Source organism: Helicoverpa zea, chromosome 9 (assembly GCF_022581195.2).
Source record: "Helicoverpa zea isolate HzStark_Cry1AcR chromosome 9, ilHelZeax1.1, whole genome shotgun sequence".
In the NCBI taxonomy this organism is placed as follows: Eukaryota; Metazoa; Arthropoda; class Insecta; order Lepidoptera; family Noctuidae; genus Helicoverpa; species Helicoverpa zea.
The window spans coordinates 2,664,634-2,689,381 of NC_061460.1; the positions used below are offsets into that span (position 1 = coordinate 2,664,634).

Consider the following 24,748-nt stretch of genomic DNA (forward strand, 5'->3'; position numbering starts at 1 on the left):
GCCGGAGTGACGGACTGTCACTCGCGTACACGTACGTAGGTACATTACAATGGGAGTCCGCTCACTGGTGACTTTTTGTCACTCAGCCGGCATACAAAAATGAACGCGATTTGTCACCCAAGAACAGATTCAGTGAGCGCACCGTGGGTGACAGCAGGTGACAGTGACAAAAAGTCACGGTGACGAAAAGTTGCAATCAGCGCCTAGCCTAACTACTCAAATCTAACAAAAAAATTACATATTAAAACAATATTTTTTTAATTATCATAGCCAAAATCAAAATGTCATGAGCCAAAATGTAAGGATTCGTCTATATGACCAGTAAGTACGCGCCATCTCAAAACTAGCAGTCCTTTATGGTAGTTTCCCTTGTATCAGAAATGTTGAACAACTTAGTCACGATTTAAAACAATGTTTTGTTTAAAATATAAACATATGCACGAGTCCTACTGCGACAATGTAACAATAATAACAAGAAGCCGATTACTTTCCTTTCATTCAATATACTGTGCTGTTACTATGCGTTTGTGAAAATGAATCAACTGCCCCGTCTTTTTTTGGGAGTTTTTTAGCCCATACTGCATTCCTTATGTTTTCGTTTCTTCACTTAAACATCACAGTTAACTCTTCTTATCCATTAGATTTGATTAGATACTCAGCTAAAATTTTTACTCATAGGATTTTAATTCAATCGTAAACTAAATCTATTCTCATCCAGGCTTCCGTTATCATCTCTCATTAAAACGTAGGTAGGTATGCAAATGAGATAAGTGTTTATCATCGGGGCAGCTAGTCGGAAGATTACATGAATATTTAAAATACGCATCGACGGAACTGAATGAAAATCTTTTATGACATGTCAGCTAGGGAATGCAATCCCGACTCGAGATTGCAAATTCGAGATCCCGCGGCATTAGAAATATCAATCCCGCGGGATCCCGGAATTTTCGGGATCCCGTCTAATTAAAAAAAAAAATGAATTCAGATGACTGAAAAAGCTAATAACTGCTTGTTTGTGATAGTGAGGTTAATTAAAATAACATATTACTCGAAAGAAAATAAAAACCTTTATTCTTTAATCTTACCAACTAAATAATAATCAGGTTGTAAGGAAATTAACGTAGGTAAATTAGGTAATCAAAACAATAAGCTTATTTCAAGGGAATTAGGAAAAAGAGTGATTTTGAAAATGACTCCTTAAAAAATCCCCGAGTGGTTGTGTATGTGTTGCGTTGCTGACCACTGCCGCCCAATCCCGTCAATCTCGAACGGGATCTCGTCATATGATGCGTCGGGATTGATCCCGAAAAATTACACGAGATATCGCGAGATCGGGATCCCGCGGGATCGGGATTGCATTCCCTAATGTCAGCCCACACGTAGCCATCATAAATTAAATGATCTCATACGTATTCTGCGGAACTTATTTAGACACGGTATTGATTTTATTTTATTTTCAAGATTGCTAAGTTATGATTCGTCTGGTCTACATAATGGCATCGCGAATTTGGAAAACTAACATTCGCCCACTCGGCTAGAACGAATGAGAATAAAAAGTTGAACGCGCTTTGAACTGATGGCTGGTGTAAGCGCCCAGACAAAGTCACCTTCTGGTACAATTAATACGTCTGATACACATCTACATGTTTGTTTGATTAAATTACATGTTTCTAAATGTCCTGATTGACTTTTCACGTGCAAGGACAGGTCGAAAAATCAGTACTTCATAACATCCATGGCATTATCATCACTCTGCTTATCCCAATTCTATTTGGGGTCGGTGCAGTTTTGTTCGTCAAGAACATCGATACATTAAAAGTTTTTCAACTGTATCTAGTATGTAGGTGTGTCGGAAACTAGCGCCTTGACCTAGTCGAGGTAGACCCCGCGGTGACCTGACGTACACAGTACAGTGTAATGGTTATGCGCCGGTTAACGTTCCCAAACCGCAGAGAACCATTGAGTGTTGGAGAATAATAACGGCATCAAATGCGTGGTGACGTAGACTAGAGATGATGGGAAAAGCCTATATTATAAGTGAAACGAATGTGACATAGATAAATACTACAGATTCTCTTTATTTAGAAACCAAGTAACTTTAAAGAAAATTATTCCTTGGCAACAGGGGCTTTCTTTTATTCTTCTTGCAGGACGAAGAAAGATCGAATGCAGATCTTACGCACGTAAAGCTCGTATACTTATCCCGGGTATCTGTTTTAGGCCAAATCTAAGCATTCAAAATAGTGTGGTAAACTCTAGAAGGATTTTTCACACCTTGGTACGGTATCTCAGACTGACTGCGTGCCTATTTAACCAGCAGTCCCGTACGAATCTCATCTTCAGTTCAATATTTACTTGACACTTTTTCAATAATAATGACAGCCCTAATTATATTGCAAGAGTTAAAGTTTATGGGTACTATCATGTCGTATTCTTCAATATCTTTATGAAGTAATCCACGTGACTCATAATATGTTTGTACTCAAAGGTATTATAGGTCTACTTATCATTTCGCGTAAGTATTAGTAGTAGTTGAAAATACGTAAGATAAGATTGATTTGAGAATCTAATTCAAATTAAATACCTACCAACATTGTAAATAATCATTAATTCATACGTTATTAGAACTGTTATTGCTAACGGAGGCTGGTAGGCTGGTGTTATTCGTTGTATTAGAAATTAAAAGCGAAATTCATCACCGTGGGGCCAAAGTTCAAATCTATTTTCTCTATGGTGCAAGAATCTATGAAATGTTAGCATTCAAGCCACATGTTTATGGATCTTTCTCGGCAAATATACACAGAATCGGTCAATGTCTCTAACGTTGGGCGAGTCTAGGTCGCTCCCTTAAGGTGCCCTTGAACCTTATTGCAGACACGATCTGCGTCCTATTTTCGCGGGTCTACGCCCTAATGTCATTATTATCTAGCCGTATTAGATTCTTTTGCGTGTTCTCCAATGAATCCCATTATTGATTATTTCTTAATGATTGCTATAAAATTTAAACAATATATTTCTGATCTGAAAAGAATACATAAGTATTTTTTTAGGGAAGAAGAGGCACAATAAACTGCAGCAATTTACAGCAGATATACTTGCAATCCTTGCAGATTCTCCTGAAAGGAATCCTGGTGCAGCTCACGAACTTACTTATACATACATAGATCTACATGATATTTTTTTTGATTTTGGTAGTATGTAAAATACAACTAAGTGTTAGCTAAGTAATAGCAATAGTCAAAATAGCTTCTTGCTCAACAAACAAACCAAAAAGTGCATTTATAAAATAGAATTGATAGACTAAATAGAAACAGGTAACCACACCTGCATACCTATTATACACAGATAAAGGAATCAAAACTACAGGTTTGAACAAGTGGACCTTGCAATACAGTTACGCCTACCTATCTAATATATAAAAGTCAGAGGGGCACGCCCTATAAATGACTGCAGATAAGAAACGTGCACATTGTTATCTACGATTAATAACATTACAGATTTTATTCAATGATGTGCCAAAGTTTATCTGTAAGGTATTGTGCCTATATTGACTAGATCTGTCTAGGCGGCTGGTTGACGCTTCTCGTGACCAAAAGGCTGGCTATTACCTCGGACAAAGGATCAGCATGGCCATCCAACGAGGTAATGCTGCCAGCCTCTTGGGTACGCTCCCAGTTGACAGCGATGGGGATGAATTTTTTGACACCTTTTAGATATAGTGTATATATATATATGTTTTTTTTTTATTGTTTTACTAGGATAGTTTTTTATTAAAAAAATGAGTTCACTTTTTAAACTGGTATTGTATTCTGTTCCATACAGTATCATTTGCATCCTACTTCCTGCACGCAGATAAAAAATATTTCCTGTTATCTGTATCCCGACAAACGGTATCTTTTTTTTTCGATGTAGTGTAATGATGAGTGTCTATTACAATTTATGATTTACTTAATTAAATAATAAAAAAAGACATGTTAAGACCTGTTGAAATAATTCAACCATAAAACCAAAGTATGCTTGCTAAATTGTGTTAATAAAGTATCAACACAACTTTTACTTATCCTACACATTAATGTAGATAAAATCAAGATAGTCTTTGACATATAAATTTCTTATAAGAGTACCGAGAACAGTGATTTGGCATTGTTTTGCTTAATTGACAATTCTATTTTTATTAAATAACATGTTGCAAGAATTATGTGATTGTGATTTGATTATTTGTTACTGTTATGTAATGATAATTTAATCAAAATTCTACATGTTCTCATGTGATTCTTCCATGCTATTTTTAATGATAATCAACAATCTCATAATAATAAATTGATTATGGTTCCGTTTATGTTTCTCAAAGTTCAATTATAATTACTCGCTAACTTTTTCTTGTGTTTTCCCGAGGCCCAGGAAATTTCTTGAACCCGAATAGAATATATCCTATGATACTAAAAAATACTTATGAATCCTATTAATGGTCCCCTAAATTTAAAAAAAAACTTTACCTCTATAACATTACATTATGATCATAAGCATAAATAGTTAAAGCATTGGAATAACAGAAAAAACTAAACAAAAACATCCTTCAGTAGTCTAGTAATAAAAATTGATCTATATTAAGTCATAGATATATTTTCATAACTTTAAAAGAATTTTCCTATTTCCTATAATTATTCATAGCCCCATTGAAGTTTCTATTTACTTCACAAAGTCAAACAATATTACTCTATATTGTTTGAGTAAGAATTGCTTGGAAAACTAAACATTGCTATATTGCTGTGTAGGTGACCTTCCATCAATGCCATTTAATTACTAAATTATATATAAAACCTATAAAAGCTAGATACTTTTCATGTTAATGTTCTTTCCATGGATTTATGAAGATTATAATCTAGATTAGCAATGTTCTACATAAATATTACATCATTTTTTAATTTTTAAGCAGTTATCATGGTAATCAGAAGGATATCTTGATAAACAATTACATTGTATTTGTAAACATTAGAATGGCTTATCAAATATGTCATGCTTATGTGCATACCACTAGGTGTTTTGGGATGCAAGCAACAGTTTGGCACACTTTTTCAAACATACATCTCTAGGCTTCAATAAAATTTTCGTTATCAACCAAACAGGTCAGTGATAAACTCGCCATTCCATTCCCCAGTGGAAAGTGAGTAGGTGTAAAAATCAATACCAATTCGTATATTATCTCAAATATGCACGAATGTAATCTATGTCATATGTATATGTCATGGATAGCCTGGGCTGCTCGTAAATGTCAACATATGAATACCTACTAACTTTCCCTATCGCTGGCATACAAATTCCACGTTCGTCGGAAATCACACGATCGTATAGATCAAAACATTGACGTCGAGAACAGTACATAACGGTACGTTTCAAACACTATCCTTTCACGCATGTTAACATATGGCCGTGGTAACACAATCGTATTGATTACTCCAATTACTGCACTCGCGCTCACATTTAAGACCTCTGAAAGTAACCTTGAATTACCCAAATTAAATCGTGACGAAACCCTCGTACGTAGCGAGATCTCGATTGATTTTTCTGTGCCACAATTTTTGCTCAGTTCGCGATGGCAAATTTGATATAAAATTTTAATATTTCTTCACATTTTTACACTACAATATCTTATTTCAACACTCACCTTGCGTAACAAGGCAGATATCAGGTCACTGCACCCAAGGGTTTCCATATTTTATGCCACACAAATTCACACACGATATCATTTTCGTCAAAATGCACAAACAAAAAAAACCAACGTGACGAGAGGAAGCGCATCGTTCAAGCTTCAAATTTATACTGACAGCCATGCTGCTGATGAGTCCGACTTTATTGTGGACTTGTGCGCTGATTGGTCGAAAATACGCCGATAAAAAAAACTAATTGCGTAGTTCAACCAATCGACAGCAAGAATTTCAAAAATTCTTGAATGTCTGCCAAAAAGCGAGCGATAAACAGTACTGCACGGGTTATTTTTTATAATTATTATTTATTAATCTTATCACCATTCGACGTGGAAATCTGAACGTGATGTTTACTTCACCGGAAAACTATGAATCTTATCACACCTCTTCAATGCAGTCCTCTAAAAAGAATAAAAAATGGTCAAAGTTTTTGTTTTGACAGATTTTTTGCCGATCGACTTTATAAAAAGGAGCTAAATATTTTTTTACACGAAGAGACGTGAGGTGACGAAGATGAACACTGAAGTGTATCCTTTTTCGTCCGGAGCTTGCAAAATAAGTTAACAACTGTAAAAGACTGGTTTTTATAAGAGCACGCCTAAAGAATTTCAACATGGGATTTGAAAAACTTCAATAATTAAATAACAAATACAAAAAAATATATAATTTCAGTAGTTAAAATCCGATGCTACGATTTTATAACTAAACGCAATTTCTGTTGTCATATCATTCTGTCACTGTCAGTGTCAGGCATCACAGCTGCTGCTTGCTTTGCTTGCTGTGTGCTGTTTTCTAAAAATTTTAGGTTACAGAAAGCGTGTGAAGTGTGACTCCAAACAGTAACTATAAAAATGGCAAAGAAGAAAAATAAAGAGGGCAAAAAGAAAATAAACCTAGTATTCGACGAAGCCAAGAGAAAGTAATATAAGTGGAAAAATATATTCTTAACTTGCCTATCTATATCTTTTTGAGTTAGCTTGTAAACTTAATATTTTCTCTTATTTTCAGAGATTTCTTGTGTGGGTTCCGTAAAAGAAAGTTAGAACGAAAGAAAAAAGCACAAGAAGAATTGAAACAGCTTTTAAAAGAGGAAAGAAAGAGGATAAAACAGGAGGTAGGTGGAAAATACTCATAATTTGTTTTGTTTTTGTCATTTGAATTTTTATTCAATATTATAAAAAGGAGAGGCTCATATAATAGCTTTAAAAAAATATTAATATCAGAATACATATACTCGCGAACAGTTACTACTAGAACACAATTTTTTTTTTCAGAATAAGGAGTCATACAAAAAACTGGTGGTGTCCAGCAGACCCATACCAGACATAGAGCAACTGCTTCAGGATGAATATGAAGACGAGGATGTTAACGTCAAAATTGTTGAACTGTCTACTGATACTTTACAGAAGAAAGATTTAGTCATTGGTGAAAATAAGCCTAAAGAGAAAATTAATAAAGTACAAGACAAAACTAAAAATAAAGGTAATCAGAAGCCAGTAGCTATTTCTGGGATGGGATCGGATGACGAAAATGAAGAAGGTTCTGAGCAAGACGAGAATGATGATGATGATGGCAACTTAAAAACTAAGAAGGAAATAAAAAATATGTTGAAGAAACAAGCCACTAAGAAAATACAGAAGAGCAAAGTATTCCAAATGAAAAGTAAACTGGACAGAGTACAAAATAAAAAGAAATCAATGCAGAAGAAAGGCCACATGAAAAGCAAATCTGAGCCAAAGAAAGAACGAGGGAAAAAGCCTAAACCAGATCTAAGGAAAGATAAATCTAAGAAAAAAAGTGGTAGAAGAAAACATTAATATTAGTTTCAATTTTTATTTCAAATCAAAAATAACTTAATTGAGGTATTTCACATGATTCTCTTACAAACAAAAATAACAAGTTATCAAAATGGTATTCTCAAAAATTGTTCCTAATTTTAGCTGCATCCACTTATTACAATAACAAAAGTTGTACAAACAAAAATACTTATAGATAATAAGAAACATGCATTTTACTTAATAAAAAAAATATCACTTTTTAGTTGTTCTTGTTTTCTTCTGTACAACAGTAGTATTATCATTTTCTGTGACAGGTTCAGATAAATTGGTTTCCTTAACTCTTGGAGATTTGCGAGTTGCTGGCGACTTTTTAGGCTTGGAATTACTATCTGTACTGTTCACACTCTGTTTTACTTCTATGTTATCTACTTTCTTTTTGCCACCTTTTTTGATGTTAGGATTTTGTTCACTACCATCTTCTTCATCAACATTCTGTGCATCAGCAGCCTTTGCTTTTTTGTTTGGTGTTACTTTCTTTCTAGTTGCAGTTTTAACAGGTAACTTATCTTTATCTTCAAAATCATCTTGTGGCTTTGTTACTTTTGTGTTAGATTTCTTTGTAGGTGTGACCTTTTTCTTAGGTGCAGTGTCTACAGCCAGCTTAACAGGTTTCGTCGCAAAATCATCCATATCATCAGTCCCTGCTGTCTCATCTATGATTTCTGTTTTCTTTGGTGATACTTTTCTTTTGCGAGGTGATTTATTCTCATTTTCAAGTTTAACAAAAAGTTTATCTTTATTTGTTTCAGAAATTAATTTGTTGTCATCAATTAGTTCTTTTCTTGGTGCGACTTTCCTACTTTTTGGTGGCTTCACTTCATTCTCTTCATCAGATTTTTCACTTTGATCTTCTTTTTTTGCACTTTTCAGTGGAGTTTTCTTAGGAGACTTTCTGCCTTTGCCACTAGATGGGCAGATGTCTCTATTCAAGCATTCATGGCACATTGGTCCTATTGGTAGGCAAAGAGTTTGACCAAAACCTACAAGTAGATGGTTAACTTCACTCCAAAGTTCAAAAGGCAGCCATGCTTGTAATGCTTTTCTTGTGTCATCTGGAGTATTAGTTGGTTTCTTCACCCAGCCTATTCTGTTGCTTATTCTATGAACATGTGTGTCTACCCCTGTATAAACATTTCAGTAATTTATTCATCATGAATAACTTGCGTTACATCAAATAGTTTGTTTTAAGTTTCTCCAAAGAACTCACCTATGCCAGTGACTTTGTCCCAGGCTACCAGCATGCAGATATGTGCCATCTTGGGTCCTACTCCAGTGAGCTTGCACAGCTTCTCTACTGAGTCTGGAATATCTCCATTGTACTGTTCCTTCAGGGTTTGTGTTGTTTTCTTTATGTACTTTACTTTAGTCTGAAATAAAGAATATAATTTTACAACATAGGTACATGTATGCTGATAACCTGATATTATTGAGTCCTTTTAAGCCTTACCTTCCAGAATCCGACTGGGTATATCAACTTGCCCAGTTCATCATCACTCATAGCCAAAACATTGTCTATCGTCAACCCTCTGGCTCTCAATCGTTCCATGGCTGCAAATGTTACTTGATCCTTTGTTTGGCTGGATAGCATTAGAGATATCAAGCATTGATACCTGTAAACCTGGAAACATACAAAAATATCTCTACTAGTTAGTAGTTTAAAGTGACTTCGAAGGAAAGGAGCAAAATCTAAGCCACAGTGTTTATTTATTACCTTGATTCACAAGGAACCAGAAGACTTAGATATATTTAAATGCCACAATTAAACATACTTATATAAAACTGTTATATAGATATAACATGAATATAAAGGCTGAACTGAAATATTTTTCACAACTTACTTCAGGTGCAGCTTTCGCATCCCCACTCAAATGACAGCCCATTGTATCCACTGGTGCATCATTGTTTGATCTCATATTCCTCAAGTTTATTAGGAACTCCTTCCAATTTGGAGGTTCCCATAGTCCTTTTGTATCAGGCTGGAACAAAAAATATTATTATTTGAATATTAAGGACAACATCTCTTAGTAAATTAATAATGATGGAAAGTAAAATTCAGTATGTGATTGAAATAAATACAGTTGACTCTTGTTAATTCAAACCTGCGATATTTCGAACCTCTCGTTAATTCAAAGTTATCAAGAGTTCCCTACAAAATCTCTTTATATTACGAACTAAATCAATACATTTTTATGCACTTGGTAATTCGAACGAATAAGGCATTGCTATATAACAAAATGACGCGTTAATTCGAATTCTTAGTCGTCCAACACTCGAGAATTCAAAGTTGCAGAGAGGAAGAGGGGGAAAGATTGTAAGTCAGAGTCAGAGAGCAGTCTGAGTAGCAGCAATCTGTTTAAAAACAGTATGACGGAGCTGTTTCGAAAGATTAATTAATTCGCATTATGATACTTGTATGCACACAAATGTGTCTTTAAACTTTTGACATTGTTATAAAATAGCAGTTAACAAAATAATAATTGATCAACACTTAATAATTCGAAGTTTTATTTATTTTCTCTCACAAATTTCGAAACATTTAATATTTCAAAAACTCGATAATTCGTAATATTTTGAGAGTCCCTCGAGTTTCGAATTAACGAGAGTCCACTGTATAAGAAATATAATCGAAGACCTATATTTGTATAATATGATTTGGAAAACTATATGATATATAAATAATAAATCTTTATTATTTCCAAAAAGAACACAAATTTTTCATTTTTAGGATCATGGCAATGTGGGCCAGAGCATAAGGACCCTGACTTCTAAACAAGGAAAAATCCTGTATCTTAGAAGCCAGTGCACCTTCGAAATTATACTAACGCCAATACAATTACCTGGATAAGACCATAACAAAAAACATAAATAAAAAGTTACAGATCAACGTAAGCTAATCCAGGGCAATTATGGATGGTCTTTATTCATTCAGCAGTGGGTTTCCTATGAATGAAATAATGATTTAAATAAATAAAGACAAATGTGTATTATAAAAGTAGTATTACCTCTTCTTTGACCGGAGAATCTTTTTCGAATTCAATTTTAACGTGCGGTTTCTTTTCGAATTTGAACTGACTTAAATCAAATTTGTTGGACGTCGACTGGTCTTCTGACGATTCTGGTGGCTCTACTTTGATTTCTATTCCCTCAGATTTAATATTTTCATTCAACTCCTCTTCGTTATCGGCATTAATCCCCGCGCTCGCATTGTTTCCAACCTTTCTCTTTAGACTTAAACTTGCAGCAACTTTTGTTTTGCCGCGCGGCATTTTAAGTACAGAAGTTAGTAATTTAAAAATTTTAAAAATTGTTCAGAGCTTTTACTATTTAATTAACTTGAAAAGTAAAAATTAAGTAAGAAAACTACTGTTTGTTTTGCGTTTTGACCTTGACACAAATTGGACTGACGTATTTTTGACATAACTTTTTTCAAAATCCGCCCCAAAAAATGAAAACTGAAATCCAAACTGCAAAATGACTGCAAACCATAAATGTGGCACACAATACAATCTTATCAAACGGTTTGATGGCTACTTCAATTTATCCGAATATAGTGTTTTTTGTGGCTAGTGGTTTTTAGATCCTTTAGCCAAATAAACATTCCGACAATTTTTTTTGTTCATAAATATTTCGACAAAATCCTTGGCCTCGCGTTCACTCTGCATATGATAGAATTCTCTATGATGATTGTCAAAGAATGTGTCAATGTCAATTTGTAATAAATAATTTGAGGTGTCATTTTGTGTAAAAAACTGTGAATTTAATTTTAAATTATAATATTAATTAAGTAGTTTAGATATATTTTATAATATATCATAATGGCTGAACTACTTCTAGATCCTAATATAAGGTTATGGGTGTTTCTTCCCATTGTAATCATCACCTTCCTGGTTGGTATTGTGAGGCACTATGTTTCAATCATTTTGTCCTCCCAGAAGAAAATTGAGCTTCTCCAGGTTCAAGACAGGTAAACTAGCATTATTATTTCTCTAATGCAGCATTATTTCGAAGTTTATTTAAGATTACAACCATATAAATAACCTCGAAATCTCTTGATACAATTTGGTACAGTTTTTCTCCTACGGTATATGTATGGTTAACTTGCAGTCAAGTGATGATTCGCGCTCGTCTGCTGCGCGAGAACGGCAAGTACCTGCCGCGGCAATCCTTCGCGATGCGCCGCCACTGGTTCAACAATGAAGAGACTGGTTACTTTAAGGTGCAGAAGAGGGCTGCTGCTTCACAGGTAATATACATTTATTCAGGAAAGAAACAGCCACATTTTTAGTAACACAGAGTCTTATAAGCATAAAAAAAAGTTTTGAAGAAGTTAACTTCACACACTTAGCTTAAGATATGGTAGTCTTCCCTGGTCTTGTTTTGAAATTACTGTGATATCCATTTCACAATACTTCATGTCTTTAAGGTTCAATACATTACTTTCATACTACACATCAATACTCCACATTGAATAACTGCTTGTATGTTGCTAATTATAAAACAATAGAAAATCAATTGTTTCTCATTTATATCTAATCATCATTTATTAATAACCTTTACAAATATTTCAGAACCCCATGACTGACCCTGGCATGATGACAGACATGTTGAAGGGAAATGTAACCAACGTGCTGCCCATGATTGTTATCGGAGGCTGGATCAACTGGATGTTCAGTGGTTTCCTTACCAGTGAGTAAATTATTTTAGTCAAACTAGATTACCTTTTTAGACCAGTGTTGCCAGATTTTTAGTTTTCGGTTTCGAGATATCATATCAGCAATTTATAAGAACAGTTGTAATACTACTCTTGTTAAACTAAATATTTACTTTTTTGAACAGGGATAGCCACAAATTCTCATAATAATGAGGATTTCTAGTTGACAAAATCTTTATACTAATAAAAAATACAATTAGACTCAGTCAAATATTTTTATATTTTACCGACTCCTTAATTTCTCTTCACAGCCAAGGTACCATTCCCGCTCACACTGCGCTTCAAGCCGATGTTGCAGCGTGGCGTCGAGCTAGCGTACTTAGACGCTTCGTGGGTCTCCTCTGCGTCCTGGTACTTCCTCAATGTGTTTGGCTTACGCACCATCTATGCTTTGGTCTTGGGAGAGAATAATGGTAAGCCTGAGCTCCTACTGTGAATTATTTCTAAATAGCTGAGCTGCTGACTTACAGTAGTAGATAGTGTGAATGATTTAAGTATGACTTGGGTACCACTGGACCACTGGTCTCCAGATCTGTATACTTATTTACATACAAATTGATTGGGTATGATTTAAGCTGTCACCAATTTAATTCATTTTGTGTTTCTTAAATAATAGGGTTTGCCCTCAAAATAGTAGATTTGCCATCAAAATGTAGTCACCAAACAATATAAAATCAATTCCACAAAATATAAATTACCGAAAATCATGGAGATATGGGGTCAAGTACCAAATAAATGGTTTTGTATGTATTATAATAGGTTTGTCCTAATAGTATTTAAGCAAACTAATTTAAATAGATCACCAATAAATCATATATTGTATCACTAGAAAATTTCATGAAGGTCTAAAAATGTAGGGTGGTCGTCATCATCCTTTCAACCAAAAGAGTCTACTACTTAACTGGCCATGTGCCTCCCCCAAGGGTCTTAATTTCCACAGGTAGTATAAATATATTTTAATTAAATTTCTAGCTGAATAGTAAATAAAACAATTAAAGTCAAAATAATCAATATTTATTGTTAAAAATAACAATCACTGAATAATCAGCGCTGGTTTGGATTTTGAAGGGCTACAACCTACAACCCATTCGTTGAGGCCCGAAAGCGCGCCAATTTGTCTCCCTTCCCTTCCTCTTCCCTTTGAACATACATATTTTCATTAAAAGTATAAACTGATGTATTAAATTGGTAACGAATACATTATTTTAATAACTGAACGAAATAAAATGTAACTGCTGTATTGGTGACAAAATAACAAATAAAAAGGAGTCGCAGTCAGGGATCGATTAATCGATTTATTTGGTGACAGATCTACCATTTTGAGCACCAAGCTATTATTTAAGTAATAAAACTATTATTATAAGAACGAAGTTTATATTAAAAAAATTGTAGTGCATTACATGATAATGCACTACAATTTTATTGGTAATCCATCTCATATTTTACACATTATATTAACAATAATTCGGTAATTCATACCTGGGAACACTCTTTGTTTATCTGAGAACGAAAATATTTCGTGGCGATAGATCTATTTATTAGGTGATACAACTTGATGACAAATATAAATTTTGGTGACAAAAAATATAGTTCCCAAATGGATTTAGCTGTATTGGAGATATTTGATTTTAACAAAACATTTCTTTATACACTTTTTATCAGACAAGGCATTATAACTATACTTTATGACATTCTTTTGTCTACAGCTGCTGACCAATCCAAAATAATGCAAGAACAAATGTCTGGCGCCGCTATGGCCATGCCTCAAGACCCGAAGGCCGCATTCAAGGCAGAGTGGGAAGCTCTCGAAATCACTGAACATCGCTGGGCAATCGCCAATGCAGATATAGATGTCCTCAGCACTTTAGAAGAACATCAATCATAATTACTGGCTCCTATGTTATGATTATCATATCTAGAATAATTTATAATCTGTAAGTTAAGGTGTTATAGCAAATGTGGTGTATGTGGTAATAAATGACTGTTTATTTATTGACCAACAATTTTGTTTTAATTATTTCTGTACTCCATTTTTCCGTATTGCTTCATAGTGTATTTGAAATCTGCAGCGAATCTCTAAGGGCCAGGCCACAACAGTGCGTTGCGGCGTCGCATCGCAAAAACAACATTGCACAGCTATGCGATTAATATGATATGCGTCGTTGATTTTTGCGATGCGACGCCGCAACGCACTGTTGTGGCCTGGCCCTAAGGCGAGGCCCTGAAAATATATGCATTAATAAAAAACATAGTTGCATTTTAAAAAAGATATTTATTCCAATGCAAAAGTCTAATGAGTATATATACAATATGACCTTTCCTGTACAAACACATTAAATAACAATGAACTTATTGCTTTGCTTGCTGTTGCTGGCTTGTTTCAGGCACTATAACAATATTTGTTAGAATATAAGTCAATAATTAGGATGAAAACTAAATTATTAACCAGTCTGTAGGAACAAAAACTACAAATTGATCTTGTCTGTAAAATACAACTTTTGATTGATAAAATAAATTAATGTTATGTAGGAATCCGATACCGGAGAGCAATCAACTTAAATGAACAATAAAAAAGGAAAATAAGCATATTTTTCTCATATGAGAACTAACTTATCACTGGGATATAATATACGTAACATGTATGCAGTATATATGATATTGGGAGCGCCATAACATCATACCATTCTCTGGCATAAAACCTATAAATGAACAAACAGGTTTCTATAACTAGAATTACACATAACTGAAACTCTAGCTATTCTCGTACACAATATAGAATTAGATAGTCTTCAAATACGCTTGAACAGGATTAAGTATTGCGTATTGGTGTATTAAAACGTTAAAATCACATTTGCTTATTTTAAAATGTATGATAAAAAGTGAAAACGAACTCAGCATTCCATTTCCATGTGACATGCTGAGAAGCCTGCCTATTACTGCAACTATATACCCAATTACCAAAAAAAAGCCATTCAGTGAATGTCCCAATCTCTCAAAAGTAGTTTTCATTTCGATATAAAAGAGACAAAACAGTTGCTATCTCCACTAAGCATACTTTCAGCGTGGCTTTCTCCTAACTATAGGGTAAGACCATCACGCAACACTTAACACAATCCAAACTTCAAGCATTGACGTCGGAAGATCGTCTCGTAACAACTGAGTTTGTGCTACTTCTTGATGAGTTGTACCACATCTTCGTCTTGCACGGTGTGACCGAGCCCGACCCGCTGCGGCGAGTATTTGGTGCTGGTACCCCATACTAGCGCGTACTTCAGTGCGGCGGCGAGTGTACGATGAATGGAGTGGCATACATGCTCTATTGTTACACCCTGGAACAGAAGATTTAATTGATTAGTTAAAGAATGTATAAAGATAATGAAAGAGGTTGGAATGACTAGAAACTACTTGTGCGATAAAGGCATATAAAATTTGGAAGGAGAAAACATGCTGCGCCGACCCCAAATAAAATTAGGATGAGGGCAGAAGGATGTTCATGTATTACATTATGTAAATTTTTTGTGTCAGAATATAGTTGTTTCGTAAATCGGATGATAATGAATATTCCAAGCATTTATTCAAGATACACACGACATACATAACCGTTCTTGGCAGTCGGGATCAATATAAGATGTAATTATTTTTTAACAAACCTTTCTCAAAATGAGCCCATCATCGAAATCTGGTGGCTGGCCGGGCTTCTTGGTGTAAACCCTTATGAGGGACAGGTACTCCCACAGCGTCTCCAGCAGAAAGTCTAAGTTCAGCTTCATGTTACAACTGAAACATTAAAATGCTTATATTTTTCAAATTAAAAGAGTAATGTGAATTTTGACCCTATTGTTGATCATCTCAATCATTTACTTTACTATCATCAGAAGACATATTTGCTAATTTACTTTAACAAAATAGTTGTATATTTACGTATAATGTTAAATTTAAATGCCCAGCAATTAAATTATACATTATCAGCTCAATTGTTTCCACAAAATATCCACAAAAGTCGGGCCCGCAAAATCATAAGTTTCGACAACCGACTTTCGAATCAGGATGCGCGGAAACCAATTTTAGGTATCAGAGGGGTAATGGCTACATGCGCGATATCTCACCTGACAACAACAGAGTGCGGCTGCCTGGCTATCCTGTCGACCTCCTGTATGGAGATCTGGTCGATCTTGTTGTACACGTAGAGGCACGGCAGGTACACGCGGTTCGCCAGGATCACGTCGATCAAGTCGTCGGCGGACGCGTCCTCGCGGAATAGCACCTGGAATATGTCATTTGGTTTTTATATTATAATGGCGAAAGTTCGTGGAATTATCTACTTGGATTTTCTTGGAGAATCGATGGCAAACGAGTTTACATTTTGCAGGCATATTATTTAGCCACGATTTCGATTTTTAGTTGTGTAAGTGTGGTACAAGGCGCAATGGACAGCCAGCTCAGATGATGCCACATTGACTGTGATGCATATTCGGATAATAAGTAGAACACCTACTTAATTAAAAGACGACTATATTAAAATAGGTCATAGTGGAAAAAACACTTAAAAAATTCTCACCTCAGCATTGAATATCTTGTACTCATGCAGAATCATTTGCACCATTTTTTCATCAACCTTAGTCAGCTGGCATGTTGAGTTGAAAGAGAGGCCACCACCTTTCTTCACCTGGAAACAGGAAAAAATGTTTCATAACATGTTTTTAATCTTAGCTTTCAACCTTTTTATAAATATGTTGATTTTTATGACTCCACTCTATTTGAATAGGCATTTAACTCAAGGTAATCTTAAAAGGGCTTTCTGCAGGCATAGGTAAGGAAGAACGGAAATCAGTGGTAGGTAACTGTGATGCACCTTCACTCAATAGTAATAAGTATGATTTTTCTATAAAACTGTTACCACTGACCTGAAGTTGACTGTACTATTTTCTTTTTTGGATGTATTTAATTTGTAAGTTGACTTTTATCATGAAAAGTTAAATATTCAAATGACTATACATATGTAGTTGGCCATACCTGTTGTTCATGCAATATTCTTTGAGCTAAAAAGTTTATTTCTACTCTGCTAAGCAAATATACTTACTTTAAAATAAATATTAGGCTTAGGTTTGTTGAGCCTGATGCCCACACTCTCCAACTCTTTCTCCAGCAGCTGTCGGTGCACATAAGGCTTCGTAGCGTCCAACATCATTAGCACCAAGTCTGCTGTCCTCGCTACAGCGATCACCTGTAGGCAATTTTGGTAATATTTAATTATACCGATAGAATTTTATCCCAATCTAGATATCTGAGTAAATGGTAATGCCAGTTATGTAGATAACATGGAAGTTTTTGTCAAACTTACCTCAAATTACTTACATGCAGATTTTAATGTAAATTGATATTTATTATTGGATTCTGAACCATCAAACATAATGAGTCTCCCAAGCATGTTAACACATGCTTAAATAGACAAACAGGGTGCAATATCTTTCTGCATTTCTTTTTACTCTATGGTGTTCACAGCTAGGCAAAGGCCTAATGCATTTCTATTGGAAGATGAATTAAAAATCATTTTAAAGAATTAAGTAATTAAAAATTAAATACCTGTCTGCCTCTACCCTTGCCCTGGGCAGCACCTTCAATGATACCAGGCAGATCAAGCAGCTGTATGTTAGCTCCGCGGTACTCAATCACACCAGGGATGCATGTGAGCGTTGTGAACTCATAGCTAGCTGCCTCCGAGTGAGTGTGGGTCAGTGTTGATAGTAGAGTAGACTGAAATAGAACAATCATTTTAAGCTTCTGTATAAATATTTTACTTGTGTTTGTGTTATATTTATAGTTTGTTGGGGTACTGGCAAACAGAACAACTTTAATCATAATTAAGTTCTTTTGTTATATTTAATGATGTCCCAGACAGTTCTAATTTTTACCCTAATGCATTCAGATGTATGAATATTTAGTGGGAACATCTCATGTTATGCATTTACAATAAAGTGAAATAAAGTGCTCTGAACAAAATACCAAAAATTTAAAAAATAATGGAAAAGGCAGGAATTCTGTGGTATTTATAATTTACATTAAAACAATAAATAAAAAATCTGTTTTCCTTACTGTATTGTACGCTCATTTTATTATGTTAATCGACTCGCCAACGCACCACCACACAGGTCGACAGTCTGACAACGACTGACTCCCCACCGCTCGATCCGGTATTTATAACCGAGTGACGTATGCGCACGAGGCGTCATAATAATGACATAACCTATACAATGATGCACATGTACCTGCATACACTACATCTCTCCCTTGTTGTTTTGATTTTAACCTTGTTTCAAAAAGTCCAACAATCAAACTCATAAATATTTTGGTAATTTCTTAAAGATCTATCAAACACCTGCAGCACAACAAAACCACGCTATCAGATCAGTCCACCGATCACACTGCCATCAAACTGATTTACTTTGTTCCGTTTCCATTTCATTTCCCTTTCCATTTAAGGAGACGACAGATATCGGTGATACTGCAGGACACTACATCCCTTCCCTTGTGAAATAAACATAAATAAAAATCCGTCCCTTTGCAGACGGTAACATACCAGCATCTGCTTCAGGCTCACCAAGACAAATTCGTAGCAGTGATATCAGGCCGGCAAGTTTAACTTCAGGTTTTGTAGCCGCTGTTCCGGCCCTGTATTATATCTACACTAGAGATGATCCGTCCATTTGGCAGACATCCCGCCAATCAGTCCATGTGAAATCAAGCAAGTCTCAAATATTGCTGTACCTTCAGATAATGAGCACTCATCTTGCTTGGTTCGACTTCACTTAAAACTGATACAGAATGCATTGTTCCAAGGTAAAAGATCGGCATTAGGGTACCTCATCAATGCTTTTCACTCATTCAAAACCGTACGAGCCGTACGAGGAAAGTAATCACATAAGATCGTCCCAATTGAATGGTGACCTAGATGGACTGTTTCCAATTTGATGATGACCATATACTTTGTCACCCATTTAATGGCGACCACATACTTTGTCTCCAATTTAATGGTGACTCTATACTTTGTCACCCATTTAATGGTGACCACATACTTTGTCTCCAATTTAATGGTGACTCCATACTTTGTCACCCATTTAATGGTGACCACATACTTTGTCTCCAATTTAATGGCGACCACATATTTTGTCACCAATTTAATGGTTTAAATTGTAGTTCTATGTACGAGTTAAGTACTTTGTGTGCCTTGTAAGCAAGAGAATGCTAACTCAACTAATTTTGGTAATATGTAGTTTTTAATTTGAGAGTGGAATATCAAAGCCTATCATTATCTCAGCAATGTAACAAACAATCTGGTCTTCAACCCTATTGATCAGCGCTAGTACTTTGCACGTTTCTGCTAGTACACTCGCTGAAATTCTGATATAGGCTTTAAATACCCTACATCAATGTATGTCCAATATCTAGTCAAGAAACTGTAAGCTTCTTAGCATTCAACACCCAACATATGAATACCTTACTGCATATAATAGTTGGAAGCGACCTGCATCCAGCGTCTTCCGGTGACCTTTATAAGGTCGTCTTTATAAGGTATCTGTGGAGATCAAAGGGGGAGGCCTATGTTCAGCAGTGGACGTCCTATGGCTGAGATGATGATGATGATGATGATGATATAATAGTGCGATAGGAATACTTATATTTCGGTTAGGCATCCAAGAACACTATTATCACCGGACATTGCGTTCTGTAATGTTTGTTTGCTTTTATTAATGTGGTTTTCAAAAATTAAAGTAGTCAAAGAATTATTATGCTTTGATGGTAAGCTTTTTAGTGTCATGGTTACATATTGATTATAACGAAGGTGTAAAGTAACATTACGAATCAGATTTTAACTAATTAGAACCATATTATGTAACGAACGCACTTTAACAGGTGTCACTAACTTTGCACTATATATTTTGAAGCTGTGACATTCTGCATCACCATAAAATAGAAGAGTCCCTGACCCTCAACTCATGCTCTTCTTCCTTTCAACAAGGTGACAGCAGCTCACAAACAGTTTTCTAGTCGATGCAATTTTCCTTTTGCAAAACAACCGCTAAACTTTCTAAAACATTTGTCTACACATAGATAAATGTGGGATTCTAATTCTATATCTCAATTTCATGAGCAGCTATGCTGCTCTCATGTCATACTTGACCTCATCAATTTGATGATCAGCTTTGTGCTGCTTCCATTTTTAATATTTTACGCTTTTCCAATTTCATGACCGCGTATAGGTAACGTAATATATATATTTTTTTTATGTAAGTATAGTTGGCTGCATAAGTATGTTTATAGTTTCGTTCAAAAGCGCTTACCCTTTATTGCAGCTGACTTTATCTACGTTGTTTTAGTTAGACAACCAGAATATAAAAATATTATTATCTTTTATAGGGACAGCACCCCAGTAAATTTTTAAACGATTTGGTGACTAAGGGCAATTTTACTTCCTATACTTTAAGGAACACTTACTCAGATTATATTTTGCAGTAGGACTTAGGAACTTAATAATATTTTAGTTATTATTAACCAAATGTCGACGCAACTGTGTAGTTTAATTAGCACAAAAGAGTAATAAATGTCGATAAATGTAAATAGTGATAAAGTTCTTTACCTCTCATGCGAGTCCAATTGTCTTACGGTAACCTAAGATTGGTGTTCTAAGATCAATTATTATTAACCCTAACGCTATGGACACAAGACATTATTTTGTTAATAGATATCCATCCCACCACCCATATGGATCTTATCTTATGGGATGGGTTGAGGAAATTACACAACTTTATATTACAAGTAGGTGTGCACTTCAAGAATATATTAATGTGATGATTTATTAACTTGAGATCAATAAATGGATTCTATTTCATATATGTTCATATATGGTTACGTTATTCGCTCCTATGGAAGCATATTCTTCCACAACTCTCAATGTACTTATACTGCTTATTGGTACTGCAATACTGTAAAACATAATTTGCAAATAACAATATTATAATGAGGGCCACTTTGTTAAACTATTTGTAAACACCAATGTAAATCAATAAAAAAGAGGCTAAGATACCAATTAAAATTCATTCAAGCCTGAGTCTTGAAGGTTTTAAAAGCACACGCAATCATCAACTTTTGAGAACTTGATTGCAACAATCATCCATGAGCTAATCATCATTAGACAGTTCCCAGAGTAAGTATCTACATTGGAACTCCTTCCAGGTATCATCCTTAAAAGATTTTTTGTCACAGATGAGAAGGCCCAGTTGGGTAAATGATGATGATGTCCTCCTAGCCGATTATCGGCTACGGCGGCTGTACTCACGTAAGGGGATTAGCCAACTGCGCAGTACATATTATAGTGCACAAACATTTGCGCAGACACAGGTGCACTCACTGTTCCTTCACTCTCATAACCCGATGGGACGGCAATCCGACACGACCGGAAAGAGATCAGGCGCAGGACCGACATTTACGTGCTTTCCGATGCACGGGTGTATCAATCACCAACTTCCAGGCCCGACCCGGGAATCGAACCCGAGACCTCGTGCTCAGCAGCCGCGCTTGCGACAGCTAGACCAACGAGGCAGTTGGGTAGATAAAGTAGCATTGTCAAATAAATCACAGATTGCTCCAATGCTTAGTTCCATATTCTTTTGATCTAAGAGTTTTATATCAACCTAAAGTACTGAAATTACAATTGTGAGCTAGCATGTTTACCAAAGATTCTATCTATTGAATACCAAAATTTTGATCCACATTTTCCAGCTAGTATTGCTGCTTGTATGCTGTTCTACTGTTCTGTATCTTCTGGAATATCTCTGTTGTATAACAACCTCTTTAATACAGCAAAATAAAGTAAAAGTATTGAAATTATACCTAGGGTGACTGAGCAACTGTTATAATTAACACTATTATGGGTAGGCAACCCACTAGAGGTGTTGATGGACTTGGATGTTGTGCATAGGTGAATACATACCAGTATAGCTGGGCGAGTTCTTCAACATACATGGCCAACCTACTACGGTCCCTCAATGTGCTGTTTGTTTAACTAGATACCTATATAGCACATGTTTGTCATTTATAGAACCGTTGAGTATATAACCCACCAGTTTGTTCTTGTAATATCCTCTATATTGCAAGCACTTGAATCAATATAGCAGGTATAAGTTGTTGACTAGACTCTGAGAAGTTAAGTTTGGAAGCTTTTTATGATCCAAATCACCGGGCACCGAAAATATAAAAATTATCAAGATTTACTATTTAGTTGTTGCAGTAGTTGACAACTATCGCCAGATAATTTATGCGTGTACAGTCAATTGAATGACCAGTAGACGTTCACTACCGTTAACTGTCAAGCTGTCAATTTAATGACCAGTAGATATAGACTACTGCCAACTGTCAAGCTGTCAATTTAATGACCAGTAGATATAGACTACTGCCAACTGCCAAGCTGTCAATTTAATGACCAGTAGATATACACTACTGCCAACAATCAGGCTGTCAATTTAATGACCAGTAGATACACACTACTGCCAACCATCAAGCTGTCAATTCAATGACCAGTAGATATAGACTACTGCCAACAATCAGGCTGTCAATTTAATGACCAGTAGATACACACTACTGCCAACCATCAAGCTGTCAATTCAATGACCAGTAGATATAGACTACTGCCAACAATCAGGCTGTCAATTTAATGACCAGTAGATACACACTACTGCCAACTGCCAAGCTGTCAATCTAATGACCAGTAGATATACACTACTGCTAACCGTCAAGCTGTCAATTTAATGACCAGCAGATTTTTGGAATAGAATAGGTCTTTATTTGCTTAGAATGCAGGCACTTACAAAATAGGATTGTAAACAACATAATAAGATCCGTGTACATTCCGCCTTGTTGGCATGCAAGCACAACAATTATTAAACACAATTGATTATAAGGCAAATAGGTTATTGTATTATATCCTCTAGGAAATCCCACTACTGCTAAAGTCGTCTTGACGACAATTCAACAACCAGCAACTTTATATTGCTTCCAATAAATGCCTATTATTGAATAAACTTTGATGCAGGTTTAAGAATGAGTAAACTGATCACCAAGTAATGATTTTGTATTATTAATTACTCATTTGATAAATATTAACACCTGCAATAAATATTGCTACTTCCATTAGAATTGTAACAAGGTAAACTTAAACAAAGAATTACGTAAAAAGGTTAAAATTTGTTTGCAATTCGGGTGATACATACATGAACATAAAAGTTATGTATACTTTGTCATTCTACTCTCTTCCCTTCCTTCTTTCCTTTTGCTCTTTTTAATATGATTGAATATTAACATCGGTCAGAGGTTACTTGTTGTCAAAGCTTATTTAGCATACATTAATTTGGTATAGGCATGAATAGGACAAATTATTTAGTATAAACTTGTATATCAAATATTTTTCTGGATCACAGAACTAATAGGTAGTTCAAAATTATAAAAATTAGATAATAGGTAACTGTTGGTCCAAACACTCACGGTTTTATCCTCGTCGCCAATGTATTGTACGCTCATTTTATTATGTTAATCGACTCGCCAACGCACCACCACACAGGTCGACAGTCTGACAACGACTGACTCCCCACCGCTCGATCCGGTATTTATAACCGAGTGACGTATGCGCACGAGGCGTCATAATAATGACATAACCTATACAATGATGCACATGTACCTGCATACACTACACTTACCTTACCCACTGAGGGGAATCCAATAAGAGCTACTCGAGCATCACCAGATTTGAGCACATCAAAACCTTCACCCTTGTCACCTCCTTTCTTAGACGGCTCCAACAGTTGGGATCTGTATTTAGCTAGCTTCGCCTTCAGTAAACCCAAGTGATATTCAGTAGCTGTGGAATAAAACGTGTTTTACTTATTTGATAAGCAAAATAATTATCACATTTATTTAGTGGGCAAAAAAAATGGGCAGGTGCAAGCAAAAATTAAGTAGTTTCAAAATTGGGGCTTTTAGAATCTCTGTATGCATAATCGCGACTTACACGATCGTATAGATTTTAAGTGTTATCGGTATAAGGAAAACAAGATATATCAAAACAAAACTAAGAAAGATGTGATCTTGGAGAAATTAATTAATACTATAACAAAAAACTCGAATTTAACAAATGAATCAGTGTACATTACCTTTATTCTTCTGTGTTCTTGCTATTTCCTTCTCGATTTCAGATATTTTCTCTAGAATACCCATGTTCCTAAAATTACTATTGACGACAACAAAAGTGTACCACGTAACCAATGAATAACGTATATTTAGCTAAGCAATAACAGCAAATATCTATAGGTGATTAAACATTTCGCATTATTTCGCTATAAGTAATGAGATAAACTCTGTAATTATTAAAGTTTTGTTAAATTTATAAAAGGCCACAATGAATAGGTTAGGTTAGTCGCGTTCCAGCGACAATTAAAAAATTAGAA

General features: G+C 35.2%; 5 protein-coding genes across 5 annotated transcripts in view; 2 read left to right on the plus strand and 3 right to left on the minus strand.

Annotated features, from left to right (window-relative positions):
• Positions 1–5,813, minus strand: part of LOC124632981 (TATA-binding protein-associated factor 172) — a 51,933-nt gene extending 46,120 nt beyond the window's left edge. Inside the window, exon 1 of the mRNA XM_047168035.1 lies at positions 5,666–5,813. The gene's annotated coding sequence lies outside the window, so the exon portion shown is untranslated. The remainder of the gene's footprint in view (positions 1–5,665) is intronic.
• A 620-nt stretch (positions 5,814–6,433) lies between these two features.
• LOC124633153 (nucleolar protein 12) lies at positions 6,434–7,745 on the plus strand. Its single transcript, XM_047168279.1, has 3 exons — positions 6,434–6,624; positions 6,714–6,819; positions 6,980–7,745. The coding sequence occupies exons 1-3, from the start codon at positions 6,557–6,559 to the stop codon at positions 7,520–7,522; spliced, it is 717 nt and encodes a 238-aa protein (XP_047024235.1). The 5' UTR covers positions 6,434–6,556; the 3' UTR covers positions 7,523–7,745.
• LOC124633151 (endonuclease III-like protein 1) lies at positions 7,525–11,128 on the minus strand. Its single transcript, XM_047168277.1, has 5 exons — positions 10,546–11,128; positions 9,382–9,519; positions 8,991–9,161; positions 8,751–8,910; positions 7,525–8,664 (listed from the first exon to the last, which is right to left on the minus strand). The coding sequence occupies exons 1-5, from the start codon at positions 10,807–10,809 to the stop codon at positions 7,736–7,738; spliced, it is 1,662 nt and encodes a 553-aa protein (XP_047024233.1). The 5' UTR covers positions 10,810–11,128; the 3' UTR covers positions 7,525–7,735.
• A 114-nt stretch (positions 11,129–11,242) lies between these two features.
• Positions 11,243–14,254, plus strand: LOC124633152 (ER membrane protein complex subunit 3). Its single transcript, XM_047168278.1, has 5 exons — positions 11,243–11,507; positions 11,648–11,786; positions 12,112–12,229; positions 12,506–12,667; positions 13,961–14,254. The coding sequence occupies exons 1-5, from the start codon at positions 11,359–11,361 to the stop codon at positions 14,137–14,139; spliced, it is 747 nt and encodes a 248-aa protein (XP_047024234.1). The 5' UTR covers positions 11,243–11,358; the 3' UTR covers positions 14,140–14,254.
• Positions 14,255–14,506: 252 nt separating this feature from the next.
• Positions 14,507–24,747, minus strand: LOC124633335 (developmentally-regulated GTP-binding protein 2). The gene is made up of 8 exons (XM_047168524.1): positions 24,455–24,747; positions 24,002–24,162; positions 17,838–18,008; positions 17,335–17,478; positions 16,813–16,920; positions 16,361–16,518; positions 15,905–16,031; positions 14,507–15,583 (listed from the first exon to the last, which is right to left on the minus strand). The coding sequence occupies exons 1-8, from the start codon at positions 24,516–24,518 to the stop codon at positions 15,422–15,424; spliced, it is 1,095 nt and encodes a 364-aa protein (XP_047024480.1). The 5' UTR covers positions 24,519–24,747; the 3' UTR covers positions 14,507–15,421.
• Between the last annotated feature and the right edge of the window lies 1 nt (position 24,748).